Source organism: Callospermophilus lateralis, chromosome 18 (assembly GCF_048772815.1).
Source record: "Callospermophilus lateralis isolate mCalLat2 chromosome 18, mCalLat2.hap1, whole genome shotgun sequence".
Lineage (NCBI taxonomy): Eukaryota > Metazoa > Chordata > Mammalia > Rodentia > Sciuridae > Callospermophilus > Callospermophilus lateralis.
In genome coordinates this window covers 31,519,123-31,542,254 of record NC_135322.1, presented here as the reverse complement: position 1 = coordinate 31,542,254, position 23,132 = coordinate 31,519,123, and the positions used below count along the sequence as shown (strand labels likewise).

Sequence of the window (23,132 nt, the reverse complement as noted above, 5' to 3'; positions counted from 1 at the left end):
CTGCTGTTCTCCCTCTGGAAACACACAAGCAGACCCCCGACTCCAGACAATTACTGGGTCAGGACCTTTCCATTGTCCTGTTAGAATATCCTTCCAAAGTACCTTGGGCTTATGTACATTTTTTGGACACATATGCCTTTCTGCAGCACTAAGCCCTGATGAATCCAAATTTAAAAAGTTTAGAGTAAAAAGGGTTATTTTAAGTTTATCTTTGGGGAATATATACCCCTTCCCAATTCCGTCTTTTTGCTTTAATAAGTATATTTTAATAGTTTGATGAGCTCTTTCAACTATGCCTTGTCCCTGTGGATTGTATGGGATTCCTGTTATGAGTAATGCCAAATGATGAGCACAATTGTTTAAAAGAGGTAGAAGTATAACTAGGGGCATTATCTGTTTTTAACTGTTTTGGAACGCCCACAGTGGCAGAATTTTGTAAGCAATGAGCTATAACATCTTTACCTTTTTCTCCAGCATGAAGGGAGCCCATCAAAAATCCAGAAGAAGTATCAACTGTAACATGCAAATATTTTAATTTTCCAAATTCTGGCAAGTGTGTGACATCCATCTGCCAAATATGGTTAGGTATCAGTCCTCTAGGATTGACTCCAAGATTAACTTGTGGTAAAAAGGTCACACAATTTTGACATTGTTTTATTATTTGTCTAGCTTGTTCCTTAGTTATTTTAAAACGCTTTTGTAAAGTATTAGCATTGACATGAAACTTTTTATGAAAATTTATAGCTTTTTCTAGTGTAGAGAAAATATGTATGTCATGTGTAGTTTTATCTGCTAAATCATTGCCCAAACTAAGGGCTCCAGGCAATCCTGTATGTGCCCTGATACGTCCTATAAAGAACGGATCTTTTCTGTCCCAAATTAGACTTTGTATAGTGGAAAGCAAAGAGAAAACAGTAGAGGAAGGGGAAATCCTACCAGCATCTTCAAGGGATACTATAGCATTAACTATATATTGACTATCGGAAAATAAATTAAATACAGAATTTTTAAACATCACAAAAGCTTGTAATACTGCATTAAGCTCTACCTTTTGAGCTGATTGTTTGGGTACTAAAAATGTAAAAGTTTGATCAGGTGTAACTATTGCTGCTGTACCATTATTTGATCTATCAGTGAATATATTTGGAGCATTCATGATAGGTGTTTTTCTTGTCATTTTTGGAAAAATTACAGGATGCGATGACCAAAAAGACAATAAAGGATTAGATGGTAAGTGGTTATCAAATGAAACATTAGATTTGCACATGATTATTGCCCAAGTATTTAATTCATTAGCTAACTCATCAATTTGATTCATAGTATATGGAGTAATAATTTTATTGGGAGAAATTCCAAACATTCCCTTTGCTGCTTTTATTCCTTTGAGTATTAATTGTTCTACAGCCTCAGGATACCTAGTAAGAATAGTGTTAGGAGAATAAGATAAATGTATCCATAATAATGGACCTTCTTGCCAAAATACTCCTGTAGGAATATTTTTTGTTGGTAGTACAATAAATAATAAAGGCAAACTTGTATCAATTCTATCCAAATGCATATTTTCCATATATGTTTCAGTGATTTTTAATGCCTTTCTTGCTTCAGGCGTTAACATTCGGGGTGAATTTGGATCTGATGGACCTTTTAGGATATCAAATAAAGGTCCCAACTCTCCTGTTGGTATACCTAGATAAGGCCTTATCCAATTTATGTCTCCTAATAACTTTTGAAAGTCGTTAAGTGATTTGAGTTGATCTTCTCGTATTTGAATTTTTGGTGGATGGACCATGGTTGAGGATAATAGAACTCCTAAATAATTAATTGGAAAATTTAATTGTACTTTATCTATTGCTCTCTCTAGATTATAATTTTTTAATAAGTTTGTAAGTGTGGCATAACATTCTAGCAATGTGTTTTTAGCTTTGTGTGCTAATAATACATCATTCATATAGTGAAATATTTGTAGTTCAGGATTTTGATTTCTAAGTTGCTGGATTGCTTTGTTAACATAAATTTGACACATAGTTGGGCTGTTAGCCATCCCTTGAGGGAGTACTTTCCATTCATATCTCTGATCAGGACCTTCATGATTCAGTGCAGGGATAGTAAATGCAAAACGTGGACTATCCTCAGGATGAATTGGAATTGAAAAAAAAAACGATCTTTAATATCTATAACTAAAACATACCAAGTTTTTGGCAAAGCAGACAATTGAGGAATCCCTGATTGAGCAGGTCCCATAATAACCATCTCATTATTAATGGCTCTTAAATCTTGCAATAATCTCCATTTACCAGATTTCTTTTTGATGACAAAAATGGGAGTGTTATGGGGAGATACAGAAAGTTGTATATGTCCTTCCGCTAATTGTTCTTTGACCAGGTCATGGGCTGCTTGTATCTTTTCTTTAGTCAGGGGCCACTGAGGAACCCAAACTGGTCTTTCTGATTTCCAAGCAATTTTTATTGTCTCAGTGGCCCTTTCTGAAAATCCAACCCATGTCTGTCTGTTCTTTGATCTATTTGTATTGGTGCTGCTATACCTTGTTCTTGTTTTTCTAATATTTTTCCTTTCCTAAAACCTTGTCTAGTCATAATAGTGGGTGCATTTTGGTTGATGTTATTTGTTAATGTCAAACCTAATTGATCTAGGACATCTCGTCCCCATAAATTTATTGGAAGATGATCCAATACATATGGCTGTATAGTTCCTTCACATCCTTCAGGATCCTTCCAATCTAATACCATTGCACTTCTATGGGGATTAGTTGCCACTCCTAGGCCTCGAAGCATTTGAGTGGCTTGTTGTAATGGCCAATGTTTTGGCCATTCTTGATGAGAGATGATGCTAAGGTCTGCACCTGTATCTAGTAGCCCATTATATTCATGTCCTTGAATATTTAGTTTTAGCATGGGGCGAGAATCTAAATTTAAAGAAAGCATAGCCCAATCTACACCTGTGGAGCCTAATCCCTTGGAACCTCTTTCTACAGCACGACTGGAAAATTTATCATGTAGGCTTGGTATTATTAGTAACTGTGCTATTCTATCTCCTGGTGAAATTACTGATATACCCTTTGGAGAACTGGCTATAATTTTTATTTCACCTTCATAATCAGGATCAATTACCCCAGGACTTATCATAAGTCCTTTTAGAGTAGAAGAGCTGCGCCCCAATAATAAGCCTACTGTTCCTTTGGGAACAGGTCCTTTTACCCCTGTGGGAATGATTTGAACTCCCATTTCTGGAGTTAGTACTGATCTGGCGGAGGCGCAGATGTCCAACTCTGCGCTCCCTCTGGTTTGTCTGATGAGGGTTCTGATGGACAATGTGTCCTGGGCACTACCCTGATGGGGTTGCTGGGTTCCTCCAGTGCTCTGTATATTTGTGGTTTTGGGCCCCGGAGCATTGGGCCCCCCTGTCCATTTTTTGGCAATGGAGCCCGATGCCTTTCTCCATGATATCATGGATAAACACCTGGTCCTTGTTCATTTTTTGATAATGGAGTATCCTCTATGGTGGTTTGAGAACGGCATTCATTAGCCCAATGTCTCCCTCTAGAGCATCGTGGGCAAATACCCGGTATTCTACTCCTTTGATACCTAGTTTTGTTAAACCCTCCTCCTATGGGGCAATTCCTTTTAAAATGTCCTGTTTGTTCACAATTGTAGCATGTTCTTGGCCTGGCATCTAAAGCCTGTTTTACTGTAGCTGCCACAATTTGCCCTTGTTCATTAATGTCTCTGGCATCTAAAGCCTGTTTTACTGCAGCTGCCACGACTTGCTCTTGTTCATTAATGTCTCTACATAATTTAATATATGTGTTTAAATCTTCATGTTTCCATGGTCTAATGATATCTCTGCACCAACGATTCGCTTGGTCATAAGCCAGTTGTTTTATTAATGGCATTGCTTGTTCTGTATTCCCAAAAACTCTGGTAGCTGTTTGAATAAGCCTATCTACAAATTCAGCGTAAGATTCATTAGCTCCTTGTATTATCTTAGATAATTGACCTTGTAAACCTCCATGTCCTTGTAAAGTCTTCCATGCCTTAACTGCATCTACAGCAATTTGTGAATATACATCAGGATCATATGCAATTTGTTGCTGCTGATCCTCATAAGGTCCCTTTCCTAACAACATATCTAGATTTCTCTGAGGATAACCAGCTGCTGCATTTCGCCTAGCCGTCTCCTTGCAAAATTCCTCATTGGCAACCTTCCATAACAAATATTGTCCTCCATTTAGCACAGCTTTTCACATATTAGCCCAATCTGCTGGCGTCATGTTCAAGTTGTTAATGGATTCGACCAAGCTTACAGTGAAGGGTGCTTGAGGACCATAGGTTGTTACAGCCTCTTTTAGCTGCTTCACTGTTTTGAAATTTAAAGCATGGTAAATTCGCTGCCCTCCTACCTCAAATACAGGGCATGTTAATACTTGAGATCCTGTCCCAGGATCCCAACTATCAATTGTGGGGGTTGGGAGCCTCCCAGCATATGGAGGTGGTGCTGTTGATTGGACACTTATGCCCTCTGGTGATAGAAAGGTGTTAGTAGCAGTCTCCTATAGAGGTGGTGCTGTTGGTTGGACACTTACGCCCTCTGGTGATAGAAAGGTGTTAATAGCAGTCTCCTGTTGTAACTTTTCCCCTGATGGCTTTTTCTGCTCTAAACTTCCTTCCTCTGTCTGACTAGCTCGAAAGACCTTCTCTTTTACTTGAATCTTTTCCTCTTTCTGACTAACTTGAGAGACCTTCTCTTTTACTTGAATCAGTATGTTTTCTCCTTCCTCTACCTTTGTCTGAATTGAAGGCTTTGGACTAAGCAAACCAGATACGAACGTCCACAATGGCAATGTGCCAACTGGCAGAGTTCCTGGGCTGTTCTTTTCTACTCTTTTTAAATCTTCACCATGATGGTTCCATTGTGATATATTTAACAACTCCTCCTTAAAAAGCCATGGGCTACATTTTTGTATTGTATCAACGTATGCCTTGACTGTTCTTGATTTTACTGAGATGCCTCCTTCCTCTAACAATTTACTTAACACTCTTTCAGTTTGTTTTTTACTAATTTCTGATCCCGTATTTCTACTATAATACAACCCAACAAGATGATGCCAAACAAAACTGAGACAGAATGAAATAAAAAGGGAACAACAAAAATTCATTATAGCCTTTCTATCCTCCTGACATGTGCATCCGTCCTTTCTCCCTATCTGTTTCTCAGATGTGAGCGGTTTTTCTCCGTCTCACTCATCTCCAAGGACAGGCAACTTAAAACAAAAGTGAAGCAAAACAAAAGAGGAATCTTAAAATGGCTACCCATCCTCTCGCCCTGCCCTCAGGGGCGAGCAGTTTACTTACCCTCAGTCGCTCCCCATGCGAGCCACCAAATGCCGCAGTCTGGCTGGGCACAATTCAGGAGCCACTTGTCAAAAGAAACTAACTTTATTTTTAAAACCACACACACCAAACAAAACAGCTCCTCAGGAGAAACCCTCAGAGCCCAACTGCCACCACCAGCTTCCCACAAGCCTCTCTCACAACCACCAGCCTCCCCACCTCCCACAATCCTCCTGCTCTTGAGGCCGATTGGCTGGGTCGTGTGGGCAGAGCCAAAAAAGTACCCAATGAGCAGCTCCGTGGCCTGAAAGGGCAGGGAAACAGCCCAATGAGCATCACCGCAGAGGAGCTAATCAGCTAGATGTTGCTGGGGCCGCTGTGAGCCAATCATCAGCTGGCAGTCTGAAAGTTTGCTGGGGCCCCTTTGGCTGTGGCTCTCAACAGTATTGAATTAAATAAAATATTTTATTCAAATAAATAAATTCTAGAAAACATTTGGAGATGAATGAAAATGGAAAAAAAAAAAAACCACCATAATACCAAAACTGATGGGATATATCTAAACCAGGAAGGAAATTTATAGTTGTAAATATCAGTATTAAAAAGAAAGAAATAGCTGGATATAGTGTCAACCACCTGTAGTCTCAGCTTCTTGGGAGGCTGAGCCAGGAGGATTGCTTGACGTCAGGACTCTATTAAAAAAAAAGAAAACAGGAGCTGGGGCTGTAGCTCAGTGGCAAGTGCTTACCTCGCATGCATGAGGCACTGGGTTTGAGCCTCGACACCACATAAAAATAAACAAATAAAATAAAGGCATACTGTCCATCTATAACTATAAAAAAATTTTTAAAAAGAAAACAATCAAAGGAAAAAAGATCTCAAATCAATAAGCTAACCTGCCACCTTAAGAAACTAGGGGGAAAAAAAAGCCAAATTAACTCAAAGCAAGCAGTGTGAGGGAATAATAAAAATTACAGCATAAATAAATGAAATAGAAAAACGAGAGAAAAATCAATGAAACCAAAAGTTGGTTCTTTGTAAAGTCAATAGATTAGCAAATCTTTAGTTATATGACTGAGGTGGGGAAAAAAGAGAACAACCAATGACTAAAATCAGGAATAAAATAGGATATCACTACTGGCCTTAGAAAAATAAAAAGGATGACCTAGGTGAAATGGGCAAATTCCTAGGAAGATACAAAGTAATGAAGCTGACTCAAGAAGAAACAGAAATAGATGGGGGTTGTAGCTCAGTGGTAGAATGCTTGCCTCACATGCCTGAGGCCCTGGGTTCGGTCCACAGCACCATATAAAAATAAATAAATAAAAATGCAGATATTGTGTTCATCTACAAATAAAAAAATATTTAAAAAAGAAAAAGAAATAGAAATAGGCCTATAACTAGTTAAAGAGATTTAATAAGTAATCAAAAACTACCCACAAAGAAAAGACCAGGCTTATATAACTTCACTGGTGAATTTTACTAAATGTTTACAGAAAAATCAATACCAAGCTTTCACAAACTTAAAATATGAAAGATGAATAAAAATTATTATTATTACTCATTTTATGAGGTCAGTAACCTGATTCCAAAACCAAATACATCACAAGAAAAGAACCTATACCTTTATGAAGATTGATATAAAATTTCTAGATAAGATATTAACAAATGGAATATATCAACATATGAAAAGAATTAATACGCATAATGGAGTGGAATTTGTCCCAAGAATTCAAGGTTGGTTTAACATATAAAAATCAAAATAGAATAAAAGACAAAAACATATAATCATTTATATAGATTCAGAAAAACACTTGATGAATCAACATTTTTTTCATGATAAAATAGGAACAGAAGGGAACTTCCTTAATTTGGTAGAGACCATCTCTGAAAAACTTTATAGCTAACATTATATTTAATGGTAGAAGACTGAATGCTTTCCCCTGTAAGTTCATATCAAGACAAGAATTTCTCCTCTTACCATTTCTATTAAATAATTTACTAGAAGTTCTAACTAGAGCAATTAGGGAAGAAAATAAATAAAAGTCATTTTTATTGGAACAAAAGAAATAAAATATTTATATTCACAGATGACATGGTCTTGTATATGGAAAAAATCCTAAAGAGGAAAGACTGGTAAATTAATAAACTCAGCAATGTTGCAGGATATATACAAAAACCAATTGTATTTCTATAGTAGCAATGAATAATGTAGAAGTCAACTTAAGAAAACAATTTCATTTGCAATAGTATCAAAAGAATCAAATACTTAGGAACAAGTTACAAAAAATAAATGTAAGACTTATACTCCAAAAACTACAAATAAATGTTGAAAGAATGTAAAGAAGACCTAAATAAATGTAAAGGTACTCCACTGTCATAAGTTGGAAGATTCAATACTGTTAAGGTGGCAATACTCCCCAAATTCATCTACAGATTCAACATAATCCTAAAAATCACAGATGGATTCTTTTTCAGTTATTAATAAGCAAATCCTAAGATTCAGATTGGAATTCAAGGGACTCAAAATAGCAGAAACAGTCATGAAAAAGACCAGGTTTGGAGGACTCATATTTTCTGGTTTCCAAACTTTCTGCAAAGCTAGAGACATCAAGACTGGAGTAAGGTTAAACATATAGATCAATGCAACTCAGCTGAGAGTCTGGAAATAAACCCTTTCATTTATGGCTAATTGATTTGACTATGGTGCCATGATAGTGGGAAAAAGTCTTATCAAAAAGTGCTGGGATACCATGCTAGATTATCCATGTGTAAAGCAAATGAAGTTATAACCTTATCTCACCATAAGATTAACTCAAAATGGACCATAGATATAAATGTAAGAGTTAATACTACAAAATTATTAGAAGGAAACAGGAATAAATCTTTTATGATCTTGGATTAGGCAATGGTTACTTAGATATGACATCAAAAGCATAAGCAAAGAGGGGCTGGGGTTATGGCTCAGTGGTAGAGTGCTCATCTAGCATGCATGAGGCACTGGGTTTGATCCTCTGTACCACATAAATATAAAATAAAGATATTGTGTCCACCTGAAACTAAAAAATAAATTTTTCTTTTGAGATTTTTTAACATTTTTTTTTTTTTTAGTACTTGGCGGACACAACATCTTTATTTGTACGTGGTGCTGAGGATCGAACCCGGGCCGCACGCATGCCAGGCGGGCGCGCTACCACTTGGCCACATCCCCAGCCCCAAAATAAATATTTTTTAAAAAAGCATAAGCAAAGGAAAAAAGGGGCAAATTAGACTTCATCTAAGGAAAAAAACCTTAAATGTGCTTTAAAGGATACCATCAAGAAAGTGAAATAAGTGCTGGCGAGGATGTGGGGGGAAAAGGCACACTCAAACATTGCTGGTAGGACTGCAAGTTGGTGCCACCAATCTGGAAAGTAGTATAGAGATTCCTTAAAAAACTTAGAATAGAACCACCATTTGACCCAGCTATCCCACTCCTTGGTCTATACCCAAAGGACTTAAAAACAGCATACTACAGGGACACAGCCACATTAATGTTTATAATAGCACAATTCACAATAGCCAAACAGTGGAACCAACCTAGATGCCCTTTTATAGATGAATGGATAAAGAAACCATGGTATATATATATACATAATGGAATATTACTCAGCATTAAAAGAGAATAATATTATGGCACTTACAGGTAAATGGATGGAGTTGGAGAATATCATGCTAAGGGAAGTAAGCCGATCCCCCCAAACCAAAGGCCTAATATTTTCTCTAATAAGTGGATGCTAATCCACAATGGGGGTGGGGTGCAGGGGACAAGTGGAGAAACTTTGGATTGGGCAAAAGGGAAGGATGGGAGAGGATATGGGGCAATGAGATGGACATCATTATCCTAGGTACATGTATGATTGCACGAATGGAGTGACCCTACTTCGTGTACAACCAGATAAGTGGAAAATTGTGCTCCATTGTGTACAATGAATTGAAGAGCATTATAATGTCATGTATACTGACTAGAACAAATTTTTTAAAAAAGAAAGTAAAATGAAAGTTCACCGAATGGGAGAAAATATTTCCAAATCATATATCTGATAAGCGACTTATACCTAGAATATAAAAATAACTCCTACGACTCAATAATAGAAAAGCAAATAAGCCTTTAAAAATGAAGAACGTATTTAAATAGACACTTATCCAATGAAGACATATAATGGTCAAGAAGTATGTGAAAAGATTCTCAATAACATTAATCATTAGGGAAATGTAAATCAAAACCACAATGAGTACTACCTCATATCCACTAAACTGACTAAAATAGAAAATTGAAATGACAATAAGAAGTGATGGTTAGGTGTGGAAAAATTGGAAAATTCATACATTACTGGTGGGTTATAAAATTGTGCATCTACTTTTAAAAAAGAGCTAGGTGGACAGTACCTAAAAATGTTAAAAATAGAATTACCATATGACTATGTAGTTTTACTCCTAGTTATATGTCTCAGAGAATTGAAATACAGTCAGCATGAAAACTTGTAAACAAATGTTTTTAGCAGTCTTATTTGTAATAGCCAAAAAGTACAAATAACCTGGGTGTTTATTAACCAATGAAGAGATAAAATGTAGCACACATCCATATAGCAAATACTATTTAGCCATGAAAAGAAATGAGGTACTTATATATATTACAACATGATGAACCTTGAAAAATTATAGCAAGTGAAAGAAACTGGATGTCCAAGGCCACATATATATTATATGATTCCATGTAGGTGAGATGTCTAGTATAGGCAAATCCAAAGAAACAAAATAAAACTAGTGGTTGCCAGTATTTGAGGGGGAGGAAAGAATAGACAGTGTCTTATGATGGGAATGATTTTTATTTTAATTTTCTTAAGATATTTTTTAGCTGTAGATTGATACAATATTTTATTTTTATTTAATTATTTTTATGTGGTACTGAGGATAGAATCTAGTACCTCATGTATGTGAGGCAAGCACTCCACAACTGAACTACAACCCCAGCCCTTGTTTTATTTTTTGAAGTGATGAAAATGTTCTAGAATTAGCGGTAATAATTGCACAATTCTGTGACTATACTGAAAGTCACTGAGTTATATATTTTAAAGTGGTGAATTTTGGTTAAGGAGGCTGAGACTGGAGACTCACAAGTCAAAGCCAGTCTCAGCAACTTAGGCCCTAAGCAACTCAGTAAGACCATGTCTCAAAATAAAAAAATAACAAAAGGCTTGTGATGTGGCTCAGTGTTAAGTGCCCCTGGGTTCAATCCCTGGTACCAAAAAAAAAATTATATATATATAATCATTATTATTTATATTTTGTTAATGTTATAAAATTTTCATCTGTTTTTACTTTTTCCTTTTTTTTTGGTACTGGGGAGTGAACCACTTAACCACTAAGCCACATCCCCAGCCCTGTTTTGTATTTTATTTAAAGACAAGGTCTCACTGAGTTGCTTAGCACCTCGCTTTTGCTGAGGCTGGCTTTGTACTCAAGATCTTCCTGCCTCAGCCTCCCAAACTGCTGGGATTACACTGCGACTGGCTGTTTTTACAGAAAACCTTCAATAATGTGGCTTATGTTATATTTATATTGGATGGTGGTATTCTAGACCGAGATCTAGAAGCCAGAGATTTTTAAAATATCATTCGTCTGTACCTATCTGAGGAATTGCACACTTTATAACAGATAACAGTCAATTCTTTTGCTGAGAAAGTCAATACCTGACATTTGCTTTAGAAGATGTGAAGTATTCCTGCATGTCATTTGATCCTCTGACTCTCCCAGGAATATAGGCTGGAAGTGGTATTGTTCCCATTTTAAAGATGAAGATACTGAGGTTCAGGACTGGGAAGGGACTCATCTAGGGCTACAGAATCAGATAATGGGTGCCTGGACCTCAGGCACTGGCCCTAAGTCTCCATGTCCTTTCTATCTTAAGCCCTCCATCTTTACTCAGCTCTCCCACCATCCCAAATTTGTCATGTTCAAGCAGCAAGCATTGTTTCAGGCTACCTAAGCATCTAGGAGCTGATCAGAAAGAACTAAAAATAAAAGCATATCAAGGCCACCAAATGGCAGGTTGACATTTAGCAGCTCTGTTTTCCTTGAGTGGTGCTATAGTCTCATCCCTGAGATGCCAGTGTCATGGGTCAGGGCTGGGGCCTGCCACTGGGACTTTCAAAACTCCTTGATTTCTAATGGGCAACTGGGGCTGGGAACCATTACTCCAAACCAACAGTCTCAAACAAGCAGCATGTGACCCAAATCTGTATCACAGAGGTGTTCTGTTTGGTTCCCACCCATAATGAATGTGTTTAAGTTTGATTTGGTTGTAGACATTTAAAAACATGGAATTTTCATATAAAAACCCATGTTTTTGGTTCCTTCTAAGGATTAATAGTTGTGTCTGCCCAGTGGCCAGTGGCTGGAGCTGATCAGTGGCTGGCCTTTTGTATAAGCAGAAATCTTCCAGTTTCTCACAGTCTACAACCAATCCTTTTGGCTCATCATCCCCTTTCATTTATTTTCATTATATAACCCAAGTCATTAATTTCTCTTGAAGGGTGGGAAACTGAGGCCTATAGACAAGTAAGTGGGAGCTGTGGACCTCCTTAGCTGCTGATTGAGCTAAGCAGACTTCTCTTTTCTTTTTCAGCCAGAGAATATACTGTGTGTAAATCAGACAGGACACCAAATTAAGATCATTGACTTTGGGCTGGCCAGAAGGTAAGGGGATGATTTTATTTTGATACTTTGACAAAACTCCTCAAAATGTCAGATACTGGGCTGGGATTGTGACTTAGCGGTAGTGCACTCGCCTAGAATGTGCAAGGTGCTGAGTTCGATCCTCGGCACCATATAAAAATTAAAAAATTAAAAAATAAGGGTATTCTGTCCAACTACAATGAAAAAAGAATGTCAGATACCATTTACCACATGGGTATTTACAGTGACACACTGTGAACTGAGAGTAAGAAGCAACCACCTCTGGAGTCAGGGAAGGCTTCTCAGAATAGCCAGAAGGGATGGATGGATAGGATTTGTTAACAGTGAGCAATGGTGTGCTGGCAAATGTTTAACCACGAGCTGAAGAGGTGGAAAGTGAGAGGATGTAAGGTTGATTTGTAATGTTTACCAATTTTTGCTAATTTCAAGCAACCAATATAACATCACTGAATAGTTGGGAGGAGGTGCACATAATAGACTTTGGTGCAGCTTCGAGAGTTGGTGGAGGCAGGGGAGACAATGTGAGTTATGGGACCAGAAAAGTGTATATGCTGTGTATGAGCAGGCTGGTCTGAGAGAGATATGGTAGAAAATGAGGGTGCTAAATGAGGAGTCATGAATGTTAGGTTCACAAATTTACATGTTATCCTACAGGCCACTGAGTTGAACCTGGTAGGGAAGTGAAAAGGGCTGAAGGTCAACTTACCAAAAATTAGTCAAAAGCTCTGTGGAGAGAGCATGCAGGTTCAGAAAGCATGTTCTATACTTCAGAATAACAAAATGTTAATAAGAGACAATACGAACTATAAAAAAGCTGTTGTATTTTTGGATGGGCATTTGAAAGATGCTTAGATTTACAGTCCCCGGCAGAGTAGAGGTATACAGAGATCTTCAGAGGCCCCAGCATTCAAGAAAGAGGAAACCAGGATAACCCAAGCTGGACAATGAAGCCATCAGTGGATCTAAGTAATGACTTGTTAAGGGTAAAGGATGAGAACAGGATGGGAGATATCTTGTTAAGCTGGATCTCCAGCATGTTGGAAGTCTCCCAGCTCCCAGACCAGGGTTCAAATTGGAATTAGAACACAAAATCATTTTTATCAGGTCCTGAGCAGGGCAAGGGGGTGCTTACTCCAAGTGCTATGAGACTTCCTATATCAGACTATGGTCATAGAGGAATCTGGAGGGAGGGTTTTGTTGGATATTTTGACACAGTTTTGGGGTGAATGCATAGATTAACTCTTGTCACAATACTGCTGTATTACAAACCACCCCAAAACCCTGTAAACTGAGAGTAAGAAGCAACCACTTCTGGGGTCAGGGAAGTCTTCTCTGAATAGCCAGAGAACAATGATGTATTCGTTTTTAAAATTTGTTTTAATTAGTTATACATGACAGTAGAATGCACTTATATACTCTGATGTATCATATATAGATAGGATAGAATTTTTCATTTTTCTGAGTATACATATTATAGAATCACATTGGTCATATAGTCACATACATATATACAATAATAATGTCTGTTTCATTCTACTATTTTTCTTATTCTCCACATCCCCTGATGATGTATTCTCATATACACATTTGTGAGTTACCTCAGGTAATGGTATACTAAACCTAACTCAGTTGAAACCTATTGTACTAGTTGGAATTTTGTAATTCAGCTGTTTAAACACAGCTATTATTAAAACTAAAACTATAAATTAAATTTCTTTATAATTAAAGAAATTACATTAAAAACTAAGATACCATGTACATCCTACCTAATTGTTTTACTACAGTCTATGCTCCTGAGGTTATTTATGTCTCTTATAGCAGTATGGTAGAAATACTCCAGAATGGTGAGCAATTAAGCAGCTCTTTCCAAGTCTTCAATTATTGACTTTATCATAGTACCTTGAAATCAGCCATGGGAAATTAGCATTTACACCCAAGTAATTGGCAAATGCTACAAATCAGGGCTTTTTTTTTTTTTTGTGTGTGTGTGTGTGTGTATAAACTAATAGCTAATTGTTAAGCATTTATCTCCACACCACTGGCTGAGAGTCAGTTGATCTAGGCTGAGCTTAGATCCAAGATGTGATCAGTGAGGTCACATCAGCTCCATGTGTATTTCATTCACTTCTCATGTTAATAATGGTAGAGGAGCAAGAGGACAAGCTCTCATGGCCTAGATAAGAATTGGCCCAATGTCACTTCCACCCATATTCTGTTGATCAGAGCAACTCATATGGTCAACCCCAACATAAAGGGACGAGTCAATGAATACATTATACTTTTAGTGAAAGGGACACAATGAGGCATTGGGAATGATAATGCCACCTGGGAAGGTGAGTTCTAGGGGTTGAGAGAATAGGCCTTCTCTTCTTGAGAGGAAGGCTGGTCCTCTCATTTTTCCTCCTTTACCGAAAGTATTGGGCCAGTTGCTAGTGCAGGGGAAGATTAGATTGCCAGAGGAGGGCTTACGTGCTCTCTCAGCTTCCTGGTGGAAATCCCATCAACCCCCTTGTTGTTCTTTCCCTGGATGGAATGTAGGTTGTATTGGCCCTAGGTCTGTATTTACCTGGATCCCAGTAAATTGGAAGAGAAGATTCTTTAGAAAGTGGTTTGAAGGAAACGGTATTTTGGCAGAATAATTATTTGATTCATTTTATTCTTAATTGACTCATCTATAAGATGAAGACAATAACCTTACCTTACCTATTTCATAGGGATATTGTGAAATGAAAGGTATAATATTGGTATGTAAAAATTTTAGCACAGTACCTGACAGAAAGTACCCACTAAATTTTAACTAGAGATTTTTTTCTCCTTTTAGAGTGATTCTAAAAAGCACAGTTTGCCACCCTCTTCCACTCAGCCATCAACTCTCTTTCTAGCTTTGCTTAAACTTCGTGCCCATAACATCTTCTAATTCTTTGTTTTTGGAATCATGATTTTAAAAATTCACATAATATACAATTTACCACCCAATGTCCATTAATGGATGAGTGAATAAAGGAAATGTAGAATATATATGAAATAGAATACTATTTCACCTTAAAAAAAGGATGTATGAACCTGGAGGACATTATATTAAGTAAAATAAGTCAGGCATAGAAAAACAAATATAGCATAAGCTCACTAATATGTGGACTCTAAAGGATGATATCATAGAAGCAGAATAGAATGGTGGTTACTAGGGGGAGAGTTAGTGGTATTGGGGAGATATTGGATAAAGAATACAAAATTTAAGCTGGGCATGGAAGCTTATGCCTATAATCCCAGCAGCTCAGGAGACTAAAGACAGGAGGATCGTGAGTTCAAAGCCAGTCTCAGCAAAAGCAAGCAACTTTGTGAAACCTGTCTCTAAATAAAGTACAAAATAGGGCTGGGGATGTGGCTCAATGGTTGAGTGCCTGATTTAATCCCCGGTACAGGGGGAAAAAAAAAAGAAAACAAAATTTGAGAGAAGAAAAGTAAGTTAAAGAGATTTATAGTACAACAGGGTGACTATAATTAATAACATATGTTGTGTATTTGAAATTGCTGAGAATAGATTCTAAGTGTTCTCACCACATAAAAATAAGTGAAGTGCATGTTAATTAGCTTGATTTAGCTATTTCAAAAGCTATACATATACCAAAAACACCATGCTATACATCATAAATAAATATACAATTTTTGCCATTTAGGATAATTGAAAAAATTACCATCTTAATTTGAAATGTACAGTAGTACAACTGTAGTAGTGCATTATTGTGCAATCAACCTCTAGAACTCTCTCATCTTGTAAAACTGAAACTCTAGGGCTGGGAATATGGCTCAAGCGGTAGCGTGCTCGCCTGGCATGCGTGTGGCCCGGGTTCGATCCTCAGCACCCACATACAAACAAAGATGTTGTGTTCGCCGATAACTAAAAAATAAATATTAAAATTCTCTCTCTCTCTCTCTTTCACTCTCTCTTTAAAAAAAAAAAAAACTGAAACTCTATATCCGTTAAATAATAACTTCCCATTTTCCCCCTGCCTCCAACCCTTGGTAACCACCATTTTATTTTCTGTTTCTATAAATTTGACTGCGCTAGTTACCTCCCATCAGTGGAATCACATGGTATTTATGACTAATTTATTTCACTTAGCATGTCCTTACATTCATCCATGTTGAAGCCTGTATCAGAATTTTCTTCCTTTTTTTTTTTTTTTTTTGAGAGAGAATTTTTTTTAATATTTATTTTTCAGTTTTCGGTGGACACATCTTTATCTTATTTTTATATGGTGCTGAGGATCAAACCCAGTGCCCCACGCATGCCAGGCGAGTGCGTTACCACTTGAGCCACATCCCCAGCCCAGAATTTTCTTCCTTTTTAAGGCAGAATAATATTCTATTTTCTTTATTCATTCATCTGCCAATGATCACTTGGGTGGCTTCTACCTTTTGCTATTGTAAGTAATGCTACTATGAACATGGGTATACACATATCTTTTGGAGACCCTACTTTCAATTATTGCAGATCTACTTACCCAGAAGTGGAATTGCTACACACATGGTAATTCTATTTTTTAACTTTTTGGGTAACTCCCTTCCTATTTTCCATAGGGCTGCCCTGTTTTACATTCCCAACATAAATTTTCTAGTACTTCTACAATCTAGTTGAAATTCCTTTCCTTCCTTTCTACCTTCTATGAGGTATATATACTTATGGGAGTTCAGTGAAGTGGTATCACTTTGTTGTTTTGATTTACATTCCCTAATGATAAGTAACAAAATCTTTTCTTCTTCTTCTTTTTTTTTTTGGGGGGGTACTAGGGATTGAACCCAGGGGCGCTTAACCACTGAGGCATATCCCCATCCCTTTTTATATTTTGAGACAAGGTCTAAGATGCTGAAGCTGACTTTGAACTTGGAATCTTCCTGCCTCAGCTTTCTGAGCTGTTGGGATTACAGGCGTGCACCCCCATGCCTAGCTTTTTTCTTTTTCTAATTCTTACCATCATCCCTCAAGTCACTTCGTGTACATTGACAGAGCAGTCCCTTCCCAACATCTTCTATCCCATTTGTACTCACTTGCATAGCTGAATAGCCCAATAAGATGTATTGATATTCTCTCCTTTTTTGGCTGTAAGAACCTAGAAAAGGATTGTGGTTTTCTGTAAACCACATGTGTGGTGTGTGAGGTCCAGGCAATATGCTGGACAGAGGGTCGAACAATGTTTCCTCCCACCAGGAATTAGTCCCAGTATTCACATCTTCTTCCATGTTTCTCTTCATTCTCAGGTACAAGCCTCGGGAAAAGCTGAAGGTGAATTTTGGTACTCCTGAGTTCCTGGCCCCAGAAGTTGTCAACTATGAGTTTGTTTCATTCCCCACGGACATGTGGAGTGTGGGAGTCATCACCTACATGCTGTGAGTGCTTAGGGGCTCTGAGGTGGGGCTGGAGACCACCTGTTTTACTCTGGGTATCCTTTGGAGCAGCAAAAACTTGAACACAAGTAGTTTATTTGGGAAGTGTTCCCAGGAAACACAAATACAAGAGTAGGGTAGAGAGATGGGAAGATAGCCAGTTAAGGGAGTGAATCAAGCCAGTTAACCATATTTACTAATGGATCCTATTTGTTTTTTTTTTTTTTTAATTTTTTTAAGTTGTAGTTGGACACAATATCTTTATTCATTTATTTTTATGTGGTGCTGAGGATTGAACCCAGCGTCTCACACATGCTAGGCGAGTGCTCTACTGCTGAGCCCCAGCTTCAAAAGTTACCAATTATAATAGGCTAATATGGGGGAAAAAAGTAAAGATATAAAGTTGCCATTCCCCAAAATAAAAGTTTGAATACCTCATTTCTTCATAATGAAGGCTTACTTAGGATTCTGCACTCTATCAAAGTCATGGGTTAATAGTCATGGGTTGATAGTCATGGGTTGAACCACTGAGTTTTTGAGACTCAAGACATAAAATAATAATTGAAAATAACCAATGCGGTAAGGCCCATCTGCGGGCAATTGAAATTTAATTCTACCAGGGAACTCTGGAATCATTGTGGAGTACTTACTGAGTTATTTATATACCAATTTTTATTTGTTCTTGTTTGCAGGCTGATCCCAGGTGTGTATGTGAGGGTAGAATTAATTTCCTGGTTAGTAAAGCAAGATTTAATTGGAAAAGCTTCAGGAAAAAAATGCGGGTACTTTGTCACCGGGGGTTGGAATGTATCAGAGGCTAAGGCAAGGGGATGGGCAGGTTGGACACTATCGTGTCATCTTACTTTGTCACTTCTGACTCTGTCTCCTTGTTTCTTCTCTACAACTGTGGACTCCCTTTGCTATTTTTTTTAGAGGCAAAAGTCGTGTTTTACTTCTTATTCTCATCATTACTGTGTTACTGCTACCTACATCCCTGCACTTTGTGTCTGCTGCATCAGGCTGGGGAATTTTAGAGTCAGACACTTAGGTTGCCCTGCCACTCAGTCCTGAATTTAGCAGGAGCCTAACAAAGCCAATTTCCCTTTGGCTCAAGGTGAGGTTAGTATCTGAATGACCCTGCTTGTTGAAGAGACATGAAAAACTATTTTTAAATTAAATTAATGTATTCTGTAGCCAGTATGGAAAGCAATATGGAGATTCCTTGGAAAATTGGGAATGGAACCACCTTTTGACCCAGCTATCCCACTCCTTGGTCTATACCCAAAGGTCTTAAAAACAGCATACTACAGGGACACAGCCACATCAATTGGGACACCGCAGCACAATTCACAATAGCTAAGCTGTGGAACCAACATAGATGCCCTTCAGTAGATGAATGGATACAGAAAATGTGGTATATATACACATTGGAATATTATTCAGCAATAAAAGAGAATAAAATCATATCATTTGAAGGTAAATGGATGGAGTTAGAGAATATAATGCTAAGTGAAATTAGCCAATTCCAAAAAACCACATGCTGAATGTTTTCTCTGATATAAGGAGGCTGATTCATAGTGGGGTTGGGAGTGGGTGTATGGGAAAATTAGATAAACTCTAGAAAGGGCAAAGGGGAGAGAGTGAAAGGGAGGGGGCAAAAGGGTAAAAAAGATGGTGGAATGAGATGGACATCATTACCCTAAGTATATGTATAAAGACACGAATGGTGTGAATATACTATGTATACAATCAGAGATATGAAAAATTGTGTCTATATGTGTGACGTGAATTGTAATACATTCTGCTTTCATATATAACAAATTAGAATAAAAAATTTTTTAAAATTAATATATTCTGGACGTACTGAGTTGACAAGAGAGGTGAGAATGATAGGGAACTTATTCTAAATACCATTCCTACCTCTAAAGTTTTAAACCTTCTGTCTCCTTCTCTTAACAAACACGCTGAACTGTATCCTATGAAGAAATAATAGGAGTGTTTTTCTTTTGAAGCCTTTTGATTCTGGTTAGGTCTGCTTGATCCTCATGTTTCTTCTCTATTCTTTTGAAGTGTCAGCAAATGTGGTTTCCATAAACTGATGGTTCTTTCTCTCCTCTATAGACTCAGTGGTTTGTCCCCATTTCTAGGGGAAACAGATGCAGAAACCATGAATTTTATTGTGAACTGTAGCTGGGATTTCGATGCTGACACCTTTGAAGGGCTGTCAGAGGAGGCCAAGGACTTTGTTTCCCGGCTACTTGTCAAAGAGAAGAGGTACCCTTTACTGCTTGTCATGGACCATTCTGATGGTTACCCTAATCTGGGTGCTGTTCTGGCTTGTTGAGTCCTTTCTTTCTTTAGGATTTCTTAGTCTGTATTTCTTCAGAACAATAAAGGGAGCAGAGGAAGGGACAGAAGAAACCAATTTTAAAACAACTAGAAGCATAAGCTCTAGGAGAGTTTTATAAAAATGCATTATTTACAAATGGGTCACATTTTCAAGTTATAACTAAAAAAAAAAGTCAAGAAAAAAAATCATCATTCTCCAGAATAAAGGTCTGAATATCTAATTTCTTAGTGATGGAAACCTATGCTGACTTCTTCAGCTCTTATCAAAGTCATGGGTTGAACCATCATGTTTTTTGATACTCAGACAAAATAATAACTGAAAATAACCACAAGTATTAGTGACCCAGGAGTAAGGCTCAAGAATCTGGTCTCTAAGGCAGCTTATTGTTCTGTGATCTTCAGTTTTTTTCCTGATGGTGAAAGGTTATGTGAGAATAAAAATAATTCTAATTCAAAAGAATCACTTGACATTATCCTCTGGAAGGAAAAATAAACTTCCTTTAGGTGTCAGGTTCTTTTACCTATTAAGAGCAATCTGAGGTACAGATGGCCTTCTAATGCTCTGTTTCCTAGCCCTCTCTGGGTGGTGGAAATTAATCACTTCTGTAGAGGTCAGGGAACATTCTGATGGCAACTTACTGGCAATTTTAAGGAGCAAAATTTTAGATAACAAGGAGTTCCCTTTTTGGTATATGGCATGAATCTGTCTGAATCATTAATTTGTTCCACTGACTCAGGCTTCCATCCAATGGAAGTTTTGGACAACTAGAAAGGGTAACCTCAACTAAAAGTTTTGACTCCTATTTGATTTCACAGTTGCAGAATGAGTGCCACACAATGCCTGAAACACGAATGGTTGAATAATTTGCCTGCCAAAGCCTCAAAATCCAAAGTTCGTCTCAAATCCCAACTACTGCTGCAGAAATACATGGCCCAGAGAAAATGGAAGGTATTTTTTCTTTCAGTAAAGGCAACATTTATCTTCTGTACTTTGTAAGAGTTTTAGCTAAGTTTTTACTTACATTTTGATTTTGAATAATTTAGGGGAAAAAATTTATTCATATCAAAAGCCATTACTTGATTAAAATATACCGCACACTAACTGGGTGCAGTGGTGCATGCCTGGAGTCCCAAGGATTTGGGAGGCAAGGCAAGAAGATCACAAGTTTGAGGCCAGCCTTGGCAACTTGGTAAGACCTCAGCAACTTAGGACTGGGGATATAGCTCAGTGGTAAAGCACTGAGGATTGATCCCCGGCACCAAAACAAGACAAAACTACACACCCAAACTAACTGGAATAAATGTGACTTTTAGTTTGTAGTTATATGGACACTTGAAATGGCAGAATGAAGTTGAGCATAGGTTCTCAGTGGTAATAGTAGTGAAGCTCCTGAACCAACTGGTTTTAGCTTGAGGCCTACTTTTCAAGCTACTGAAATGGGGGTTGAGAAAGTCCTATTTAAATTTAAAAAACTTTATAATTTGTTTTATAACAGAACTCGTTCATACCATAGACATAGAATATATCTTAAAAACAAGTAGCTTTCCAACATTTTGGTATGGACTCAGATCCTTGCAAAAAAAACTAAAGCAGGGCTCATTAGTAGGATGCTTGCTTAGTATGTGCAAGGCCCTAGTTTGATCCCCAGCACAAATATAATAAAACAAAATAAATCCCAAATCTTTATCTAGGGATCCAGCACATGTAGACATAGATGAAGCAAAATATTATTTCATTTACTGTAACAGTGTGACACATGCTTGTATTTTGGTTGTCATTTGGTTTCATAAGGAAAAAAACTGTTTACAACCCGTGAACTTTTTTTTTATATATATGTTTTTTAGTTGTAGACAGACACAATACCTTCATCTTATTTATTTATTCTTATTGGTGCTGAGGATCGAACCCAGTGCCTCACACATGCTAGGCAAATGCTCTACCAACTGAGCTACAATCCCAGCCCCACAACCTGTGAATTTGATTACACAACCTACTGGTGAGTTGTGATTCAGTTTGAAAAACACTGCTCTAGGGTGCTCCCCTTTTCATGTGAAAAGGGCAGAAAGACATCTCACTTCATACTTACTTGAAACATACCATTTAAGGTCATATAACTATTTGACCATAATTATTCTAGAATTTGTTCTGAAGAAACCCAAGTAGTAGATTTGTTTAAGTCATTATATCTTCTTAAAGCCATTGGTCTAAAAATATGCTTTCTCTTTTTATTTTTTTTTTAACTTCTTCCCTCAAGAAACATTTCTACGTGGTGGCTGCTGCGAACAGGTTAAGGAAATTTCCAACTTGTCCCTAATCTTCAATTCTGCTGCTCCAGTGGGCCCAGAAATCATTGAGACCAGTGGTGATGTAACGAGATGACTCAAGATTTTAAGTAATCCGACCTTCTACTATTATTGATTCTTCTTACTTTGTAAAAAAAAAGTTCTGGCTATTGCCTTATGGACAAAGTGGCTAAAAAGAAAATATCTTAGGAGCTTTGTTTCTGCCTTGTAAGATCACTAGGTTTGAAATGCTGTGTTTACTTTTCAAGTATTCCTCCTTTTGACAATAAGCGTAGACATGCTTAGGTAGGTAGGAAAGGTCCTACTTTGCATAGAATCAAATTAAATTCTAAACTTAATGTGATTAAAGAACTCAGTAGACACAAAGATATATTATTATTATCTCTTCCAGTACAAAGAATGCCAAAACAAGAATTCCTAGAAGTTTGATCTATCTTGGACTTCCTGCTCTAGTGTCAAACTATGTGGGCTTAGGACAGTAATCCTCAAATTTGTTTTAATTTATGCTCCCTTTGAGAATCAACATTGACGTGTATTCTTTAGTATCGTTTGCAATCTTGAAATATATCAACTGTTACAGCTAAATCTGATAATTCGGAATGTGTTTTTTAAACTCTACATACCTTCATTCTTTTCTAATTTTGTCCCGTCCTGACTCCCTTTTCTTGGGTATGAATCTCTGGTTTTGTAAGCCTGGAAGCTGATCTACAAAATATAATGTAATGATGTTCGGCTGAGAGAAACACAGGAATGTTACATTATAAAGCAATAAAGGAAAACTGCTCTCTCTTACTGCTGTAGTAAGGACATACTACTTTCAGTGTTGTCATTCTTTAAACAGACAATTCATGTGAAAAGGGCAGAAAGACATTTCACTTCATACTTTAAACAGACAAAATATGTAGGGGCATTTTTAAACACTATTGTAAGCATTTATGAAATCATCCATTCACTGAAATAACACTATTCTCAATGTAGCAAGCAATATATTTACTAACTTCTATATTT

General features: G+C 37.3%; 1 protein-coding gene across 1 annotated transcript in view; it reads left to right on the top strand.

Moving 5' to 3' along the window:
* The window catches only part of Mylk3 (myosin light chain kinase 3), a 44,075-nt gene extending 21,159 nt beyond the window's left edge, over positions 1–22,916 (top strand). The window contains exons 9-13 of the mRNA XM_076838457.2: positions 12,016–12,086; positions 17,346–17,474; positions 19,593–19,745; positions 20,637–20,769; positions 22,076–22,916. Of these exons, the coding sequence (XP_076694572.2) occupies positions 12,016–12,086; positions 17,346–17,474; positions 19,593–19,745; positions 20,637–20,769; positions 22,076–22,135 (546 nt within the window). The 3' untranslated portion in view covers positions 22,136–22,916. The remainder of the gene's footprint in view (positions 1–12,015; positions 12,087–17,345; positions 17,475–19,592; positions 19,746–20,636; positions 20,770–22,075) is intronic.
* The last annotated feature ends 216 nt before the right edge of the window (positions 22,917–23,132 follow it).